The sequence below is a fragment of the Salmo salar genome, chromosome ssa23 (genome assembly GCF_905237065.1).
Source record: "Salmo salar chromosome ssa23, Ssal_v3.1, whole genome shotgun sequence".
In the NCBI taxonomy this organism is placed as follows: domain Eukaryota; kingdom Metazoa; phylum Chordata; class Actinopteri; order Salmoniformes; family Salmonidae; genus Salmo; species Salmo salar.
In genome coordinates, this window is record NC_059464.1 from 51,635,504 (window position 1) to 51,657,397 (window position 21,894).

At 45.4% G+C, this 21,894-nt stretch overlaps 1 protein-coding gene across 1 annotated transcript in view; it reads right to left on the bottom strand.

The window, feature by feature from the left end:
• The window catches only part of tbc1d2b (TBC1 domain family, member 2B), a 79,848-nt gene that overhangs the window by 22,121 nt on the left and 35,833 nt on the right, over positions 1-21,894 (bottom strand). The window contains 6 exon segments of the mRNA XM_045705890.1: positions 26-216; positions 3,468-3,578; positions 5,056-5,235; positions 6,312-6,596; positions 16,251-16,392; positions 16,394-16,508. Of these exon segments, the coding sequence (XP_045561846.1) occupies positions 26-216; positions 3,468-3,578; positions 5,056-5,235; positions 6,312-6,596; positions 16,251-16,392; positions 16,394-16,508 (1,024 nt within the window).

Sequence of the window (21,894 nt, forward strand, 5' to 3'; positions counted from 1 at the left end):
TTAAAGACGGCGTGTGTGCGTTTACCTGACAGGGTGTGGTTTAAAGACGGCATGTTCCGTAGGATCAGTGTTGTCCAGTGCGTCCTCCAACAGTCTAGAGATGACCTCCCTGGCAGGACTCTGTTCTGAAGAGGAACACACTGGGCTCTTCAGGTCCTGAAGAAGCACCAGGTACTTACTCTCAACCTGACACAGTTTAGCCTCCAACGCCACATACTGGAACACAGACAGACGCACGGAGAGGAGAGAGAGGAGAGGGGAGAGGGGAGAGGGGAGAGGAGAGAGAGAGAGACAGAGCGAGAGAGAGGGAGAGAGAGAGGACAGGGGAGAGAGAGAGAGAGAGAGAGAGAGAGAGAGGAGAGAGAGCAGAGAGAGCGAGAGGAGAGAGAGCAGAGAGAGCGAGGAGAGAGAGGAGAGAGAGAGAAAGAGAGGAGAGAGAGAGAAACATAGTGAGTAATGTTAACAGGGTATGACGGCAGCAGCTGAGGTTAGAGCTGCACTGACTTCTTCCTGGTTGTACACCCCCACACCAACCAATTAAAACCACCCACACACCAACCAATTAACACCACCCACACACCAACCAATTAACACCACCCATACACCAACCAATTAACACCACCCATACACCAACCAATTAACACCACCCACACACCAACCAATTAACACCACCCACACACCAACCAATTAACACCACCCACACACCAACCAATTAACAACACCCACACACCAACCAATTAACACCACCCACACACCAACCAATTAACACCACCCACACACCAACCAATTAACACCACCCACACACCAACCAATTAACACCACCCACACACCAACCAATTAACACACCAAGTACAAGTACACACCAACAGCACCAAACCAGTAGTACACACTAGAGGTCGACCGATTAATCGGAGTGGCCGATTAATTAGGGCCGATTTCAAGTTTTCATACCAATCGGAAATCGGTATTTTTGGACGCCGATTTGGCTATTTATTTTGTATTTTTTTTTAGACCTTTTTTTTTTAAACCAGGCAAGTCAGTTAAGAACACATTCTTATTTACAATGACGGCCTAGGAACAGTGGGTTAACTGCCTTATTCAGGGGCAGAAAGACAGATTTTTACCTTGTCAGCTCAGGGATTCAATCTTGCAACCTTACGGTTAACTAGTCCATCGCTCTAACCACCTGCTTTACATTGCACTCCACGAGGAGCCTGCCTGTTACGCGAATGCAGTAAGAATTCCAAGGTAAGTTGATAGCTAGCATTAAACTTATCTTATAAAAAACAATCAATCATAATCACCAGTTAACTACACATGGTTGATGATATTACTAGTTTATCTAGCCTGTCCTGCGTTGCATATAATCGCTTAGGTACACGTTGCTCCAACCATAAACATCAATGCCTTTCTTAAAATCAATACACAAGTATATATTTTTAAACCTGCATATTTAGTTAATATTTCCTGCTAACATGAATTTCTTTTAACTAGGGAAAATGTGTCACTTCTCTTGCGACAGAGTCAGGGTATATGCAGCAGTTTGGGCCGCCTGGCTCGTTGCGAACTGTGTGAAGACTATTTCTTCTTAACAAAGACAGCCGACTTCGCCAAACGGGGGATGATTTAACGAGCGCATTTGCGAAAAAAGCACAATCGTTGCACGACTGTACCTAACATCAATGCCTTTCTTAAAATCAATACACAGAAGTATATATTTTTAAACCTACATATTTAGCTAAAAGAAATCCAGGTTAGCAGGCAATATTAACCAGGTGAAATTGTGTCATTTTGCGTTCATTGCAAGCAGAGTCAGTGTATATGCAACAGTTTGGGTAATTTGTCAGAATTTTACGAAATTATGACATAACACTGAAGGTTGTGCAATGTAACGTTTTGTTTTCGAAATGATAGTTTCCGGATTCGACCATATTAATGACCAAAGGCTCGTGTTTCTGTGTGTTATTATGTTATAATTAAGTCTATGATTTGATAGAGCAGTCTGACTGAGCGGTGGTCGGCAGCAGCAGCTCGTAAGCGTTCATTCAAACAGCACTTTCGTGCGTTTCCCAGCAGCTCTTCGTTGTGCTTCAAGCATTGTGCTGTTTATGACTTCAAGCCTATTAACCCCCGAGATTAGGCTGGTGTAACCGATGTGAAATGGCTAGCTAGTTAGCGGGGTGCGCGCTAATAGCGTTTCAAACATCACTCGCTCTGAGACTTGGAGTAGTTGTTCCCCTTGCTCTGCATGGGTAATGCTGCTTCGAGGGTGGCTGTTGTCGATGTGTTCCTGGTTCGAGCCCAGGTAGGAGCGAGGAGAGGGACGGAAGCTATACTGTTACACTGGCAATACTAAAGTGCCTATAAGAACATCCAATAGTCAAAGGTATATGAAATACAAATGGTATAGAGAGAAATAGTCCTATAATTCCTATAATAACTACAACCTAAAACTTCTTACCTGGGAATATTGAAGACTCGTTAAAAGGAACCACCAGCTTTCATATGTTCTCATGTTCTGAGCGAGGAACTTAAACGTTAGCTTTCTTACATGGCACATATTGCACTTTTACTTTCTTCTCCAACACTTTGTTTTTGCATTATTTAAACCAAATTGAACATGTTTCATTATTTATTTGAGGCTAAATAGATTTTATTGATGTATTATATTAAGTTAAAATAAGTGTTCATTCAGTATTGTTGTAATTGTAATTATTACAAAGGAAAAAAATCAAAAAAAATGTAATTTTTTTAAAATTAATTGGCCGATTAATCGGTATCGGCGTTGAAAAATCATAATCGGTTGACCTCTACTACACACTTCCTGATGAACTCATATCAAACCAGCAGTCCTGTACCCCAGCAGTACCTTAACCTCCAGAGATCTCTCCCTGGACTCAGCGTTCCCCAGTAGTACCAAACCAGCAGTCCTGTACCCCAGTAGTACCAAACCAGCAGTCCTGTACCCCAGTAGTACCAAACCAGTAGTACCTTAACCTCCAGAGATCTCTCCCTGGACTCAGCGTTCCCCAGTAGTACCAAACCAGCAGTCCTGTACCCCAGTAGTACCAAACCAGCAGTCCTGTACCCCAGTAGTACCAAACCAGTAGTACCTTAACCTCCAGAGATCTCTCCCTGGACTCAGCGTTCCCCAGTAGTACCAAACCAGCAGTCCTGTACCCCAGTAGTACCAAACCAGCAGTCCTGTACCCCAGTAGTACCAAACCAGTAGTACCTTAACCTCCAGAGATCTCTCCCTGGAGTCAGCGTTCCCCAGCAGTACCTTAACCTCCAGAGATCTCTCCCTGGACTCAGCGTTCCCCAGTAGTACCAAACCAGCAGTCCTGTACCCCAGTAGTACCAAACCAGTAGTACCTTAACCTCCAGAGATCTCTCCCTGGACTCAGCGTTCCTCAGTAGTACCAAACCAGCAGCCCTGTACCCCAGTAGTACCAAACCAGTAGTACCTTAACCTCCAGAGATCTCTCCCTGGACTCAGCGTTCCTCAGTAGAATAGTCAGCTCCAGGATCTCCTTATTCAGGAACTTGTTCTGGGATTTATAGCCCTGAACGCTGTCCTGAAAAACAACATTTAATAAGCATCATGGAAACAATCAGAACATAGTTCAGATGAGTTATTACTGTGGTTCTGACCCAATCCCCCCTATAGTTATTACTGTGGTTCTGACCCAATCCCCCCTATAGTTATTACTGTGGTTCTGACCCAATCCCCCTATAGTTATTACTGTGGTTCTGACCCAATCCTCCCCCTATAGTTATTACTGTGGTTCTGACCCAATCCCCCCTATAGTTATTACTGTGGTTCTGACCCAATCCCCCCTATAGTTATTACTGTGGTTCTGACCCAATCCCCCCTATAGTTATTACTGTGGTTCTGACCCAATCCCCCCTATAGTTATTACTGTGGTTCAGACCCAATCCCCCCCTATAGTTATTACTGTGGTTCAGACCCAATCCCCCCATATAGTTATTACTGTGGTTCTGACCCAATCCCCCCCCTATAGTTATTACTGTGGTTCTGACCCAATCCCCCCCAATATAGTTATTACTGTGGTTCTGACCCAATCCCCCCCACCTATAGTTATTACTGTGGTTCTGACCCAATCCCCCCTATAGTTATTACTGTGGTTCTGACCCAATCCCCCCTATAGTTATTACTGTGGTTCTGACCCAATCCCCCCTATAGTTATTACTGTGGTTCTGACCCAATCCCCCCTATAGTTATTACTGTGGTTCTGACCCAATCCCCCCCATAGTTATTACTGTGGTTCTGACCCAATCCCCCCTATAGTTATTACTGTGGTTCTGACCCAATCCCCCCTATAGTTATTACTGTGGTTCTGACCCAATCCCCCCTATAGTTATTACTGTGGTTCTGACCCAATCCCCCCTATAGTTATTACTGTGGTTCTGACCCAATCCCCCTATAGTTATTACTGTGGTTCTGACCCCCCCCCCACCAGATATATTACTGTGGTTCTGACCCCCCACCAGATATATTACTGTGGTTCTGACCCAATCCCCCTATAGTTATTACTGTGGTTCTGACCCAATCCCCCCTATAGTTATTACTGTGGTTCTGACCCAATCCCCCCTATAGTTATTACTGTGGTTCTGACCCAACCCCCCCAGATATATTACTGTGGTTCTGACCCAATCCCCCCACCAGATATATTACTGTGGTTCTGACCAAATCCCCCCACCAGATATATTACTGTGGTTCTGACCCAACCCCCCACCAGATATATTACTGTGGTTCTGACCCAATCCCCCCACCAGATATATTACTGTGGTTCTGACCCAACCCCCCACCAGATATATTACTGTGGTTCAGACCCCCCCCCACCAGATAGATTACTGTGGTTCTGACCCAATCCCCCCACCAGATATATTACTGTGGTTCAGACCCCCCCCACCAGATATATTACTGTGGTTCTGACCCCCCCCACCAGATATATTACTGTGGTTCTGACCCCCCCCACCAGATATATTACTGTGGTTCTGACCCAATACCCCCACTAGCCCAGTTTGTACCTTAAGATTGTTTATCTCCTGTTGCTGGCTGGCGGGGGGCGGAGCTGAGCTGCAGTCCTGCAGCGGGGGGGCGTTCCCGTCTGCTCCCTGGGGGGGTGTCTGGGACAGTTTAATGATGACCTCGTCTTTGGCCTGGATAGTCTCCATCAGCATGCTCAGCTGCTCATTGATCTCCCCGACCTGGAGGATACCCACAATATTAACCCACAATATTAACCCCACCTGGAGGATAACCACAATATTAACCCACAATATTAACCCACAATATTAACCCACAATATTAACCCCACCTGGAGGATAACCACAATATTAACCCACAATATTAACCCACAATATTAACCCCACCTGGAGGATAACCACAATATTAACCCACAATATTAACCCACAATATTAACCCACAATATTAACCCACAATATTAACCCCACCTGGAGGATAACCACAATATTAACCCACAATATTAACCCACAATATTAACCCCACCTGGAGGATAACCACAATATTAACCCACAATATTAACCCACAATATTAACCCACAATATTAACCCCACCTGGAGGATACCCACAATATTAACCCACAATATTAACCCCACCTGGAGGATAACCACAATATTAACCCACAATATTAACCCACAATATTAACCCACCTAGAGGATAACCACAATATTAACCCACAATATTAACCCACAATATTAACCCCACCTAGAGGATAACCACAATATTAACCCACAATATTAACCCCACCTAGAGGATAACCACAATATTAACCCACAATATTAACCCACTGGAGGATACCCACAATATTAACCCACAATATTAACCCACCTAGAGGATAACCACAATATTAACCCACAATATTAACCCCACCTAGAGGATAACCACAATATTAAGAGATGTGGTTGTGGTTAGGGGGAGAGATGTGGTTAGGGGGAGAGATGTGGTTAGGGGGAGAGATGTGGTTAGGGGGGAGATGTGGTTAGGGGGAGAGATGTGGTTAGGGGAGAGATGTGGTTAGGGGGAGAGATGTGGTTAGGGGGAGAGATGTGGTTAGGGGGAGAGATGTGGTTAGGGGGAGATGTGGTTAGGGGGAGATGTGGTTAGGGGGAGATGTGGTTAGGGGGAGATGTGGTTAGGGGGAGATGTGGTTAGGGGGAGATGTGGTTAGGGGGAGATGTGGTTAGGGGGAGATGTGGTTAGGGGGAGATGTGGTTAGGGGGAGATGTGGTTAGGGGGAGATGTGGTTAGGGGGATCTCCTACCTTGACCTTCAGTCCTTTCAGTTCCCTCTGTAGACTCTCCTTCTCCAACGCTAGACGCTCCATCTGACAACACAGGGCCTGGACCTGGCCATCCCTCTCCAGGAGGAGGGCTTCCATCTGGGCTACGTCCGACTGTGGGAAGCCTGGGGCTGGGGCTGACACCGAGGTCGATCCTGGTCTTGGTCCTGAGGCTGGAGGTGAGCCAGGTACTGGAGTTAATCCTGGAGATGGTTGAATCTCTCTCTGGGTGCTCCTCAAAGTCTGCTGAAGCAGTCGGACCAGCTCCTGATGGAGGAGAGAAGATAGTGGTGGTCCTGTGTGGATCAGTGTGGTGGCAGTGTGGTAGTCATTTAGCAGACGCTTAACCAAGGACCAGGAAGGGTTTAAGGGCCTGAAGGACAAAGCAACATTCTTCATCTAGTCGGCTCATTGATTTGAACCAGTACCCTTTAGGTCACTGGATCAACGCTCAAACCGCTAGGCTACCTGCTGTTCTAATGAGTTAGTTACCGCTAGGCTACCTGCTGTTCTAATGAGTTAGCTACCGCTAGGCTACCTGCTACCCTAATGAGTTAGCTACCGCTAGGCTACCTGCTACCCTAATGAGTTAGTTACCGCTGGGCTACCTGCTGTTCTAATGAGTTAGTTACCACTGGGCTACCTGCTGTTCTAATGAGTTAGTTACCGCTAGGCTACCTGCTGTTCTAATGAGTTAGTTACCGCTAGGCTACCTGCTACCCTAATGAGTTAGCTACCGCTAGGCTACCTGCTACCCTAATGAGTTAGTTACCGCTGGGCTACCTGCTACCCTAATGAGTTAGTTACCACTGGGCTACCTGCTGTTCTAATGAGTTAGTTACCACTGGGCTACCTGCTGTTCTAATGAGTTAGTTACCGCTAGGCTACCTGCTACCCTAATGAGTTAGTTACCGCTAGGCTACCTGCTGTTCTAATGAGTTAGTTACCGCTAGGCTACCTGCTACCCTAATGAGTTAGTTACCGCTAGGCTACCTGCTACCCTAATGAGTTAGTTACCGCTAGGCTACCTGCTACCCTAATGAGTTAGTTACCGCTAGGCTACCTGCTACCCTAATGAGTTAGTTACCGCTAGGCTACCTGCTACCCTAATGAGTTAGTTACCGCTAGGCTACCTGCTGTTCTAATGAGTTAGCTACCGCTAGGCTACCTGCTACCCTAATGAGTTAGTTACCGCTAGGCTACCTGCTACCCTAATGAGTTAGTTACCGCTAGGCTACCTGCTGTTCTAATGAGTTAGTTACCGCTAGGCTACCTGCTACCCTAATGAGTTAGTTACCGCTAGGCTACCTGCTACCCTAATGAGTTAGTTACCGCTAGGCTACCTGCTACCCTAATGAGTTAGTTACCGCTAGGCTACCTGCTACCCTAATGAGTTAGTTACCGCTAGGCTACCTGCTACCCTAATGAGTTAGTTACCGCTAGGCTACCTGCTGTTCTAATGAGTTAGTTACCGCTAGGCTACCTGCTGTTCTAATGAGTTAGTTACCGCTGGGCTACCTGCTACCCTAATGAGTTAGTTGCCGCTAGGCTACCTGCTACCCTAATGAGTTAGTTACTACTGGGCATGCTGCTACCCTAATGAGTTAGTTACTACTGGGCATGCTGCTACCTGCTACCCTAATGAGTTAGTTACTACTGGGCATGCTTCTACCTGCTACCCTAATGAGTTAGTTACTACTGGGCATGCTGCTACCTGCTACCCTAATGACTTAGTTACTACTGGGCATGCTGCTACCCTAATGAGTTAGTTACTACTAGGCATTCTGCTACCTGCTACCCTAATGAGTTAGTTACTACTGGGCACGCTGCTACCTGCTACACTAATGAGTTAGTTGCTACTGGGCATGCTGCTACACTAATGAGTTAGTTGCTACTGGGCATGCTGCTACCTGCTACCCTAATGGGTTAGTTGCTACTGGGCCTGCTGCTACCTGCTACCCTAATGGGTTAGTTACTACTGGGCATGCTGCTACATGCTACCCTAATGAGTTAGTTGCTACTGGGCATGCTGCTACCCTAATGAGTTAGTTACTACTGGGCATGCTGCTACCTGCTACCCTAATGAGTTAGTTACTACTGGGCATGCTGCTACCTGCTACCCTAATGAGTTAGTTACTACTGGGCATGCTGCTACACAGAGAGCTAATATTTATTTATTTTATTTCACCTTTATTTAACCAGGTAGGCTAGTTGAGAACAAGTCCTTTATTTAACCAGGTAGGCCAGTTGAGAACAAGTTCTCATTTACAACTGCGACCTGGCCAAGATAAAGCAAAGCAGTGCGACAAAACGAACAAAGTTATAAACAAAACGTACAGTCAACAACACAATAGAAAATCTATGTACAGTGTGTGCAAATGAAGAAGATTAGGGAGGTAAGGCAATAAATAGGCCATAGAGGCAAAATAATTACAATGTAGCATTAACACTGGAGTGATAGACGTGCAGATGATGATGTGCAAGTAGAGATACTGGGGTGCAAAAGAGCAAGAAGATCAATAACAATATGGGGATGAGGTAGTTGGGTGGGCAATTTACAGATGGGCTGTGTGCAGGTACAGTGATCAGTAAGCTGCTCTGACAGCTGACGCGTAAATTTAGTGAGGGAGATATAAGACTCCAGCTTCAGTGATTTTTGCAGTTCGTTCCAGTCATTGGCAGCAGAGAACTGGAAGGAAAGGCGGCCAAAGGAAGTGTTGGCTTTGGGGATGACCGGTGAAATATACCTGCTGGAGCACGTGCTATGGGTGGGTGTTGCTATGGTGACCAGTGAGCTGAGATAAGGCGGGGCTTTACCTAGCAAAGACTTATAGATGACCTGGAGCCAGTGGGTTTGGCGACTAATATGTAGCGAGGGCCAGCCAACGAGAGCATACAGGTCGCAGTGGTGGGTAGTATATGGGGCTTTGGTGATAAAACAGATGGTACTGTGATAGACTACATCCAGTTTGTCGAGTAGAGTGTTGGAGGCTATTTTGTAAATGACATCGCCGAAGTCAAGAATGGGTAGGATAGTCAGTTTTACGAGGCTATGTCGCGAAATAGGAAGCCGATTCTAGATTTCATTTTGGATTGGAGATGCTTAATGTGAGTCTGGAAGGAGAGTTTACAGTCTAACCAGACACCTAGGTAGTTGTCCACATATTCTAAGTCAGTACCGTCCAGAGTAGTGATGCTGGACGGGCGGGCAGCAATCGGTTGAAGAGCATGCATTTAGTTAGTTATACTAGCATTTAAAAGCAGTTGGAGGCCACGGAAGGAGTGTTGTATGGCATTGAAGCTCATTGTTAACAGTGTCCAAAGGGCACGAAGTACACAGAATGGTGTCGTCTGCGTAGAGGTGGATCAGAGAATCACCAGCAGCAAGAGCGACATCATTGATATACAGAGAAAAGAGTCGGCCTGAGAATTGAACCGTGTGGCACTGCCATAGAGACTGCCAGAGGTCCGGACAACAGGCACTCCGATTTGACACACTGAACACTATCTGAGAAGTAGTTGGTGAACCAGACGAGGCAGTCATTTGAGAAACCAAGGCTGTTGAGTCTGTCGATAAGAATGCTGTGATTGACAGAGTCGAAGGCCTTGGCCAGGTTGATGAATACGGCTGCACAGTACTGTCTTTTATCGATGGCGGTTATGATATCGTTTAGGACCTTGAGCGTGGCTGAGGTGTACCCATGACCAGCTCGGAAACCAGATTGCATAGCGGAGAAGGTACGGTGAGATTCGAAATGGTCAGTGATCTGTTTTTTTAACTTGGCTTTCGAAGATTCTAGAAAAGACAGGGTAAGATAGATATAGGTCTGTAGCAGTTTGGGTCTAGAGTGTCTTCCCCTTTGAAGAGGGGGATGACCGTGGCAGCTTTCCAATCTTTGGGGATCTCAGACGATACGAAAGAGAGGTTGAACAGGCTAGTAATAGGGGTTGCAATAATTTCATGGATCATTTTAGAAAGAGAGGGTCCAGATTGTCCAGCCCAGCTGATTTGTAGGGATCCAGATTTTGAAGCTTTTTCAGAACATCAGCTGTCTGGATTTGGGTGAAGGAGAAGCAGGGGAGGTTTGGGCCAGTTGCTGCAGGGTGTGCAGAGCTGTTGGCAGGGGTAGGGGTAGCCAGGTGGAAAGCATGGCCAGCCATAGAAAAAAGCTTATTGAAATGAGCGATTATCATGGATTTATCGGTGGTGACAGTGTTTCCTATCCTCAGTGCAGTGGGCAGCTGGGAGGAGGTGCTCTTATTCTCCATGGACTTTACAGTGTCCCAGAACCTTTTGGAGTTTGTGCTACAAGATGCAAATTTCTGTTTGAAAAAGCTAGCCTTAGCTTTCCTAACTGACTGTGTCTATTGGTTCCTGACTTCCTGAAAAGTTGCATATCGCGGGGGCTATTCGATGCTCATACTGGTCAAGGGCAGTCAAGACTGAGGTGAACCAAGGACTACATCTGTTCTTAGTTCTACATTTTTTTAATGGGGCATGCTTATTTAAGATGGTGAGGAAAACACTTTTGAAGAGCAACCAGGCATCCTCTACTGACAGGATGAGGTCAACATCCTTCCAGGATACCCGAGCCAGGTCGATTAGAAAGGCCTGCTCGCTGAAGTGTTTTAGGGAGCATTTGACAATGATGAGGGTTGGTCGTTTGACCGCGGACCCATTACGGACGTAGGCAATGAGGCAGTGATCGCTGAGATCCTGGTTGAAGAGAGCAGAGGTGTATTTAGAGGGAAAGTTGGTCAGGATGATATCTATGAGGGTGCCCATGGTTACAGATTTAAGGTTGTACCTGGTAGGTTCCTTGATAATTTGTGTGAGATTGAGGGCATCTAGTTTAGATTGTAGGACGGCCGGGGTGTTAAGCATATCCCAGTTTAGGTCACCTAACAGTACGAACTCTGAAGATAGATGGGGGGCGATCAATTCACATATGTTGTCCAGAGCACAGCTGGGAGCGAAGGGGGGTCTATAACAAGCGGCAACGGTGAGAGACTTGTTTCTGGAATGGTGTATTTTTAAAAGTAGAAGCTCGAATTGTTTGGGTACAGACCTGGATAGTATGACAGAACTCTGCAGGCTATCTCTGCAGTAGATTGCAACTCCGCCCCCTTTGGCAGTTCTATGTTGTCGGAAAATGTTGTAGTTGGGGATGGAAATTTCAGGATTTTTGGTGTCTGAATTCCTAAGCCAGGATTCAGACAGGACTAGGACATCAAGGTTGGCAGAGTGTGCTAAAGCAGTGAATAAAACAAACTTAGGAGGAGGCTTCTATTGTTAACATGCATGAAACCAAGGCTTTTACGGTTACAGAAGTCAACAAATGAGAGCACCTGGGGAATGGGAGTGGTGCTGGGAGCTGCAGGGCCTGGATTACCCTCTACATCACCAGAGGAACAGAGGAGGAGGAGGATAAGGGTACGGCTAAAGGCTATACGAACTGGTCGTCTAGTGCGTTGGGGACAGGAGTAAAAGGAGCATATTTCTAGGCGCGGAAGAATAGATTCAAGGCATATTGTACAGACGAGGGTATGGTAGGATGTGAGCACAGTGGAGGTAAACCTAGGCATTGTCGTGTCTTTGGCTATGCCGGATTAAGTGATATGACATGCTAACTTATAAAATGATCTCTGTGTAATTAATATTACCTGATTAAGCTAATCATGTAAATGTAATTAACTAGAAAGTCGGGGCACCACGGAAGAACGTTTATAGAGCCGTTATCTTCCGAATAAACTCTTAAAATACTTTGTAATATTTTACATCGATAGCAGTCAATATTAACCCTTGTTTTATTTTCAGTCTCATAATGAAAGTTGTAAATTCTTGGTTATCTTCACGAACCCTGGCTAACAAGTTGAATCAGCAATACAAAATTGGGTTTAATTATTTATTTACTAAATACCTAACTAATCACACAGAATTACAAATACACAGAATACAATGATGTCATACAGAATTCACCCCTGGTGAACGGAACCTGTATGAAAGCTGGTTACACAAAGGAATGGGGGTTGGGCTTGAATGAAAGAGCGGGAAGATTTAGGAACACAGAAACAGAAGCTTCTGATAGGCTAATTGACATAATTTGAGTCAATTGGAGGTGTACCTGTGGATGTATTTCAAGGCCTACCTTCAAACTCAGTGCCTCTTTGCTTGACATCATGGGAAAATCAAAAGAAATCAGCCAAGATCTCAGAAATGAAGTTGTATACCTCCCCAAGTTCATCCTTGGGAGCAATTTCCAAACGCCTGAAGGTACCACGTTCATTTGTACAAACAATAGTACACAAGTATAAACACCTTGGGACCACGCCGCCGTCATACCGCTCAGGAAGGAGACGCGTTCTGTCTCCTAGAGATGAACATACTTTAGTGCAAAAAGTGCAAATCAATCCCAGAACAACAGCAAAGGACCTTATGAAGATGCTGGAGGAAACAGGTATAAAAGTATCTATATCCACTGTAAAATGAGTCCTATATCGACATAACCTGAAAGCCGCTCAGCAAGGAAGAAGCCACTGCTCCAAAAATGCCATAAAAAAAGCCAGACTACGGTTTGCAACTGCACATGGGGACAAAGATCATACTTTTTGGAGAAATGTCCTCTGGTCTGATGAAACAAAAATAGAACTGTTTGGCCATAATGACCATCGTTATGTTTGGAGGAAAAAGGGGGATGCTTGCAAGCCGAAGAACACTGTCGTGTCTTTGGCTATGCCGGATTAAGTGATATGACATGCTATTCTATAAAATCCTTTCTCTGTAATTAATATTACCTGATTGAGCTAATCATGTAAATGTAATTAACTAGAAAGTCGGGGCACCACGAAAGTGTGTTTATAGAGCTGTTATCTTCCGAATAAACTCTGAAAGACATAGTAATAATCGTCACTTTATTTCAGTCTCATCTGAAAGTTGTAAATTCTTGGTTATCTTCACGAACCCTGGCTAACAAGTTGAATCAGCAACACAAAATTGGGTTTAATTATTTATTTACTAAATACCTAATTAATCACACAGAATTAGATATACACAGAATGCTAATTATGTCATACAGAAAACGTCCCTGGTGGACGGAGCCGACATGACGGCTGGTTACACAAAGGAAAGGGGGTTGGGTTTGAGTGAAAGAGCGGGAAGACTGAGGAACAAAGGGAGAAGCTCTGCTATCGTAAATACATTATCTTATGCATTCTAAATTACCGCCCATTTGGAAAAGGAAAATGCAATAAATATTTACTCTGAGCTGCGCTTCGGTAGATTGGTCGTAGATGCTGGCCGGGTTGGCCAACAGACCTTCCTGTCCTCGCAAGAATGTCTCTGGTGGTAAATTGGATACGTGGTGGTATCTTCGTCCGTCTGTTAGACTGGATCCGTCGTCCGTCCTTTCCTAGCCCATGTTACAGCGGCCGCTGCTAACTCAACGGCTAGGAAGTAGCACTTCTGTAGTGAATAAGCTCAAAGTTCATACCAGAGCTCACGCCGAGGTTGGCTTAGTTCTGTACTTGACATGTGTGTCCTTCTAACGTAGAGGCTGCAGACCTCCCGTACTGGAACCACTGGTTATCTTTTCATCAAAGGATTATATAGTGGGGAGGGGGAGGGAGGTGTTTCATCGTTTATAACCCCTGTCTCTTCACAGGGTTGGGCCACTGATCGAGCAGGGCACTTTCCTTATGAAAACCCAATTCTCTCGTTTGGAAGCTAAAATTACATTTCATCTCCTAACAAACATTTTCAATATCAAACATTTCAATTGCATAACAATTCCATGTGACTCTGATAACTAGAGGGCGTATACTTTCTCAGGTACAGTTTATGTCGTCCTGTCATCAATCATAATGTCTCAGATGACAACTGAAATGAAATCCATACTCATTACGTTATCAAGCATATTTCCAACTGGTTTTATTAACAAAATATGTGGTACCTTTCCCCATTTGTTTGATGTTCCCAGACTCTCTATATTTAACACAGGCTATTCAAGTCCTTCAGTAGATTCAGAGAGGGGAAGGGAGAAAGGTATTTATGGGGGGGGGGGTCATAAACCTTACCCACAGGCCAACGTCATGACAGCATTGAGTGACGATGAGAGAGGTTTTGTCACTAGAGGCACCAGTTAAGCCAGGTGAGGTCACTGCATGTGTGGGGGGTGGGACAAAAGGGCTATCTAAGGCATATTGGGCAGGGTAGGGCTGGAGACGCGGTGATTCAGACAGCTAGCGGGCCGGGGCTAGCAGATGGGCTCCGTGTTGGCAGTAAAGGGTCCAAGCCAATTGTAGCCCAAGAATTAGCTGGTGGACCTCTTCATCTAGCCGGGAGATGGGCCTAGCTTGAGGCTAGCTCAAGGCTAACTGGCGTTTGCTTCGGGACAGAGACGTTAGCCAGGAGTAGCCAAGCTAGCCAGGAGTAGCCAAGCTAGCCAGGAGTAGCCTTGCTAGCTGCAATGATCCGGTGTAAAGGTTTAGAGCTTGCAGTAGGAATCTGGAGATGTGGTAGAGAAATGTCAGGTTTTGACCGAGCTGAGGCTGGCTGGTGTCCGAGTTAATGGTGAAGACCGCTAACAGTGGCTAACTGACTACTAGCTAGTAGCTAGTTAGCTGGTTAGCTCCTGATGGGGGCTCCGGTTCTAAAGTATAAAATAGCAGATTCGTACCACATTGGGTGAGGCGGGTTGCAGGAGAGTATGTTCAGTCCGTAGATGGCAAGTGTGATTAAAATATATACTAAATATATTTAACAAAAGGAAAACGACATTTACACGGGACAAGATAAAACGCACGTCCGACTGCTACGCCATCTTGGGGCGTGGCAATATAGATTAATGATATGCAGGTCAATCTCTCCTGGCTGAAAGTGGAGGAGAGATTGACTTAATCACTACTTTTATTTATGAGAGGTATTGACATGTTGAATGCACCGAGCTGTCTGTCTAACCTACTAGCACACAGCTCATAGATACCCATACATACCCCACAAGACATGCCACCAGAGGTCTGTTTAAACTACTGGCACACAGCTCAGACACCCATCCATACCCCACAAGACATGCCACCAGAGGTCTGTTTAAACTACTGGCACACAGCTCGGACACCCATACATACCCCACAAGACATGCCACCAGAGGTCTGTTTAAACTACTGGCACACAGCTCAGACACCCATCCATACCCCACAAGACATGCCACCAGAGGTCTGTTTAAACTACTGGCACACAGCTCGGACACCCATACATACCCCACAAGACATGCCACCAGAGGTCTGTTTAAACTGACTGGCACACAGCTCAGACACCCATCCATACCCCACAAGACATGCCACCAGAGGTCTGTTTAAACTGACTGGCACACAGCTCAGACACCCATCCATACCCCACAAGACATGCCACCAGAGGTCTGTTTAAACTGACTGGCACACTGCTCAGACACCCATCCATACCCCACAAGACATGCCACCAGAGGTCTGTTTAAACTGACTGGCACACTGCTCAGACACCCATACATACCCCACAAGACATGCCACCAGAGGTCTGTTTAAACTACTGGCACACAGCTCAGACACCCATCCATACCCCACAAGACATGCCACCAGAGGTCTGTTTAAACTACTGGCACACAGCTCGGACACCCATACATACCCCACAAGACATGCCACCAGAGGTCTGTTTAAACTGACTGGCACACAGCTCAGACACCCATCCATACCCCACAAGACATGCCACCAGAGGTCTCTTCAGTCCCCAAGTCCAGAACAGACTATGGGAGGCGCTCAGTACTACATAGAGCCATGACTACATGGAACTCTATTCCACATCAAGTAACTGACGCAAGTAAAAATTTGATTTAAAAATCAGATTTGAAAAAACGTGCGCGCATCTGTGTGCTCGTTTCTCTATGACCTTACCTTCTGGGAGGTTAACTCCTCAGTCAGGTTGTTGTTCTCCTCGTGGAGGCGTGCCAGTTCCTGTTCCTGGCTCTGCAGGCGGAGCTGCAGCTCATTGGTCCTGCTGCCGTTACACTCCGCTGGGGGCGTGGTCTGGGAGGAGAGGGAAGAGCTCTCCCCTTCCTGTACCCATTATGTCCCGTAGAGTGGGCCGTTTGGGCCGCAACGACGAACTGCTGCTCCGTCCGAAGTCGAAGGTGAATGGAGAACCAATGGAGTCTGGGGGTGAGAGGTCAAGAGGGAGGGATTACTATAGATATACAGTGTCTTCAGATACAGTGACTGCAGTCTTCCTGCATTTTTTCAGCATGTTTTTACAAAAATATAGATTTTAGAGTTTTTCACAAGGACATATACAGGATACTAGCCTCTACTACACTATGTCACCAGGACATATACAGGATACTACCCTGCACAACACTATGTCACCAGGACATATACAGGATACTACCCTCCACAACACTATGTCACCAGGACATATACAGGATACTACCCTCACAACATAACCTTCACTATGTCACCAGGACATATACAGGATACTACCCTCCACAACACTATGTCACCAGGACATATACAGGATACTACCCTCTACAACACTATGTCACCAGGACATATACAGGATACTACCCTCCACAACACTATGTCACCAAGACCTATACAGGATACTACCCTCCACAACACTATGTCACCAGGACATATACAGGATACTACCCTCCACAACACTATGTCACCAGGACATATACAGGATACTACCCTCTACAACATAACCTTCACTATGTCACCAGGACATATACAGGATACTACCCTCCACAACACTATGTCACCAGGACATATACAGGATACTACCCTCCACAACACTGTGTCACCAGGACATATACAGGATACTACCCTCCACAACACTATGTCACCAGGACATATACAGGATACTACCCTCCACAACACTATGTCACCAGGACATATACAGGATACTACCCTCTACAACACTATGTCACCAGGACATATACAGGATACTACCCTCCACAACACTATGTCACCAGGACATATACAGGATACTACCCTCCACAACACTATGTCACCAGGACATATACAGGATACTACCCTCCACAACACTATGTCACCAGGACATATACAGGATACTACCCTCCACAACACTATGTCACCAGGACATATACAGGATACTACCCTCCACAACACTATGTCACCAGGACATATACAGGATACTACCCTCCACAACACTATGTCACCAGGACATATACAGGATACTACCCTCCACAACACTATGTCACCAGGACATATACAGGATACTACCCTCCACAACACTATGTCACCAGGACATATACAGGATACTACCCTCCACAACACTATGTCACCAGGACATATACAGGATACTACCCTCCACAACACTATGTCACCAGGACATATACAGGATACTACCCTCCACAACACTATGTCACCAGGACATATACAGGATACTACCCTCCACAACACTGTGTCACCAGGACATATACAGGATACTACCCTCCACAACACTATGTCACCAGGACATATACAGGATACTACCCTCCACAACACTATGTCACCAGGACATATACAGGATACTACCCTCTACAACACTATGTCACCAGGACATATACAGGATACTACCCTCCACAACACTATGTCACCAGGACATATACAGGATACTACCCTCCACAACACTGTGTCACCAGGACATATACAGGATACTACCCTCCACAACACTATGCCACCAGGACATATACAGGATACTACCCTCTACAACACTATGTCACCAGGACATATACAGGATACTACCCTCCACAACACTATGTCACCAGGACATATACAGGATACTACCCTCCACAACACTATGTCACCAGGACATATACAGGATACTACCCTCCACAACACTATGTCACCAGGACATATACAGGATACTACCCTCTACAACACTATGTCACCAGGACATATACAGGATACTACCCTCCACAACACTATGTCACCAGGACATATACAGGATACTACCCTCCACAACACTATGTCACCAGGACATATACAGGATACTACCCTCCACAACATAACCTTCACTATGTCACCAGGACATATACAGGATACTACCCTCTACAACACTATGTCACCAGGACATATACAGGATACTACCCTCCACAACACTATGTCACCAGGACATATACAGGATACTACCCTCCACAACACTATGTCACCAGGACATATACAGGATACTACCCTCCACAACACTATGTCACCAGGACATATACAGGATACTACCCTCCACAACACTATGTCACCAGGACATATACAGGATACTACCCTCCACAACACTATGTCACCAGGACATATACAGGATACTACCCTCCACAACATAACCTTCACTATGTCACCAGGACATATACAGGATACTACCCTCCACAACATAACCTTCACTATGTCACCAGGACATATACAGGATACTACCCTCCACAACACTATGTCACCAGGACATATACAGGATACTACCCTCCACAACACTATGTCACCAGGACATATACAGGATACTACCCTCCACAACACTATGTCACCAGGACATATACAGGATACTACCCTCCACAACATAACCTTCACTATGTCACCAGGACATATACAGGATACTACCCTCCACAACATAACCTTCACTATGTCACCAGGACATATACAGGATACTACCCTCCACAACATAACCTTCACTATGTCACCAGGACATATACAGGATACTACCCTCCACAACACTATGTCACCAGGACATATACAGGATACTACCCTCCACAACACTATGTCACCAGGACATATACAGGATACTACCCTCCACAACATAACCTTCACTATGTCACCAGGACATATACAGGATACTACCCTCCACAACACTATGTCACCAGGACATATACAGGATACTACCCTCCACAACACTATGTCACCAGGACATATACAGGATACTACCCTCCACAACACTATGTCACCAGGACATATACAGGATACTACCCTCTACAACACTATGTCACCAGGACATATACAGGATACTACCCTCCACAACATAACCTGCACTCCAAATCAAAACTCCAAACCTAACTGGAAGGATTCCCGACTAACAAAGATTCTTGTTCCCCAAGGCCTTTAAAACCCCCTCCACCTATCCAGAGGTCATTACAATACAGTATCCCCTGGGTTAATCTCTATTTTGAACTGATGTGCAGCGAGGACACTTTACCTCAAATTAAATGACCTATCTCCAAAATACAACAGCCACAGGACAACAACTTTGTTTGGACGTCACAAAAGGACCAGTCATTCGCCGAAACTGAAGAGATATAGCTTTCTAACCACTTCCTTTTCCACATGGAAAAAAAACAGTGGACGAAGACTTGCTAGCTGGGATTTTCTACAAGGAATCTTCCTCCTGAAGAAAGCTTCTCCAAAGCGGGTGTGACACCTGTTTGTTGCCTGCTGCTTGGATTCCACCTGGCAATCTGTTCACCATCTCCCCTAGACTTTGGACTGATCGAAATTTTAGATAGGCTAATTAACTTGTGAAGCTTATTATGTGAGCTTACTCAGAAACGCTTTAATTAACTAGTATAGACCTACTATTTAATTAATTTGAAATCTCAGACTTTTCTAACCTACTGGACTCAGAGAGAGCTACTCTCTCAAGTTATCTTGTTGGGCTGAGTGACTCTTTGAACTTACAATGGCCCCAAGTCGTTATATATTTTTTTATTGTGCCATTTGCCTCATGACTCCTGGGTGCTTTGTTGAAAATTAACTTGCTTGTTTACCCGACCATGGGACACTCTCTGTTTGTTCCCACACTCGGGACTCTGACTCTCTATTGGTTACACAGACTTTTGGCCTCCCATTCTATTCTAACCACCTCTCGCCGGCTTTGTGTTCATGTTACCTGATGAAATTGCTGTACAATATGATCTTGTTGTCATCTGCTGCACATTCAGATGTCATAAATCAGCACTGCAGAGCTCTCCCTGTCCTCTGCCGTGCCCTGATTGTATTACTGTTGATGATATCTGGAAATGTGCATGTACACCCTGGCCCATCTACTGTTGCTAGCCCCTTTTCTGACTGGTGCTCTGATATCACTGATTTCTGCTCTCGTAAAATCCTGGGTTTTCTGCACGTTAACACTAGAAGCTTATTACCTAAAATGGATCAATTGAAAGTGTGTGTTCTCAGCTCCAATCCAGATGTGCTGGTCATTACTGAGACGTGGTTAAGGAAGAGTGTTTTGAATACTGATGTTAACCTTTCTGGTTATAACCTTTTTCAGCAAGACAGATCTTCCAAAGGTGGTGAGTGGCGATCTTTACCAAGGATCACCTTCAGTGCTCGGTTGTCTCCACCAAGTCTGTCCCCAAACAATTTGATTTGCTGGTTTTAAGCATTAAACTTTCAAATAGCTCTTTGTTGACTGTTGCTGGGTGTTATCGTCCTCCATCACCACCGGCCTGTACCCTACCTGCCCTAAACTCTCTCCTGGACCCTCACACTAAGTCTGAATTTGTCCTGCTAGGTGACCTAAACTGGGACATGCTTAAACCACCTGACCAAGTCCTAAAGCAATGGGACTCCCTAAATCTTTATCAGATTATTACCAATCCCACAAGTTATGACTCCAAACACCCAGAAAAGGCTACTCTCCTTGATGTTATCCTCACAAATAATCCTGATAGGTATCAGTCTGGTGTTTTCTGTAATGACCTTAGTGATCACTGTTTTACAGCCTGTGTTCGTAATGGCTGCTCAGTGAAACGACCTGTCCTGATTTGTCATAGACGCTTGATAAAAAACTTTAATGAGCAAGTCTTCCTTCATGAACTGGCCTCTGTAAAATGGTATATAATCAGCTTGATCCCCTCTGTCGAGACACTTGGACCTTTTTTGATATTTTCAGTGGTATTGTTGACAAACACGCCTCCATAAAGACATTTTGAATTAAAAACAGGTTTAGCCTCTGGTTCGACCGTGATCTTGCAGAGTTACTCCACCTCAAGAATTGCATTTGGCAAAAGGCTCGGCACACGCTTACTCAGACTGACTGGCTCTCGTTCGGGCAAATGTGAAGTAAGTGCACTCAGGCTTTCCGGAAGGTCAAAGTTAGTTACTTAAAGGAGTATTTCTCTCTCTGTGGGTCTAACAGTTAAAGACCTGGAGAATAAACCCTCCTCCTCACAGCTGCCCATGTCCCTTAATGTTGACGATGTGGTTGTTACTGACAAGAAGCACATGGCTGAGCTCTTTAATCAGGATTCCTATTTGACTCAGCCATGCCTCCTTGCCCGTCAAACATTTTCTCATCTCCCACCCCTTGTAATGTGACTATCCCCGATGTTTCTCCCTCTTTTTCCCCTGCCCCGCTACAAAGTTTCTCCCTGCAGGCCGTCACTGAGTCAGAGGTGCTAGTGGAGCTCCTGAAACTTGCTGCAACTCTTTCGAAGACGCTTGGAAGGCAGCCACGGTTCATCCTTTATTTAAAGGGGGAGATCAAGCTGATCCTAACTGTTATAGGCCTATTTCTATGTTGCCCTGTTTATCAAAAGTGTTGAAAAACTTGTCAATAATCAAC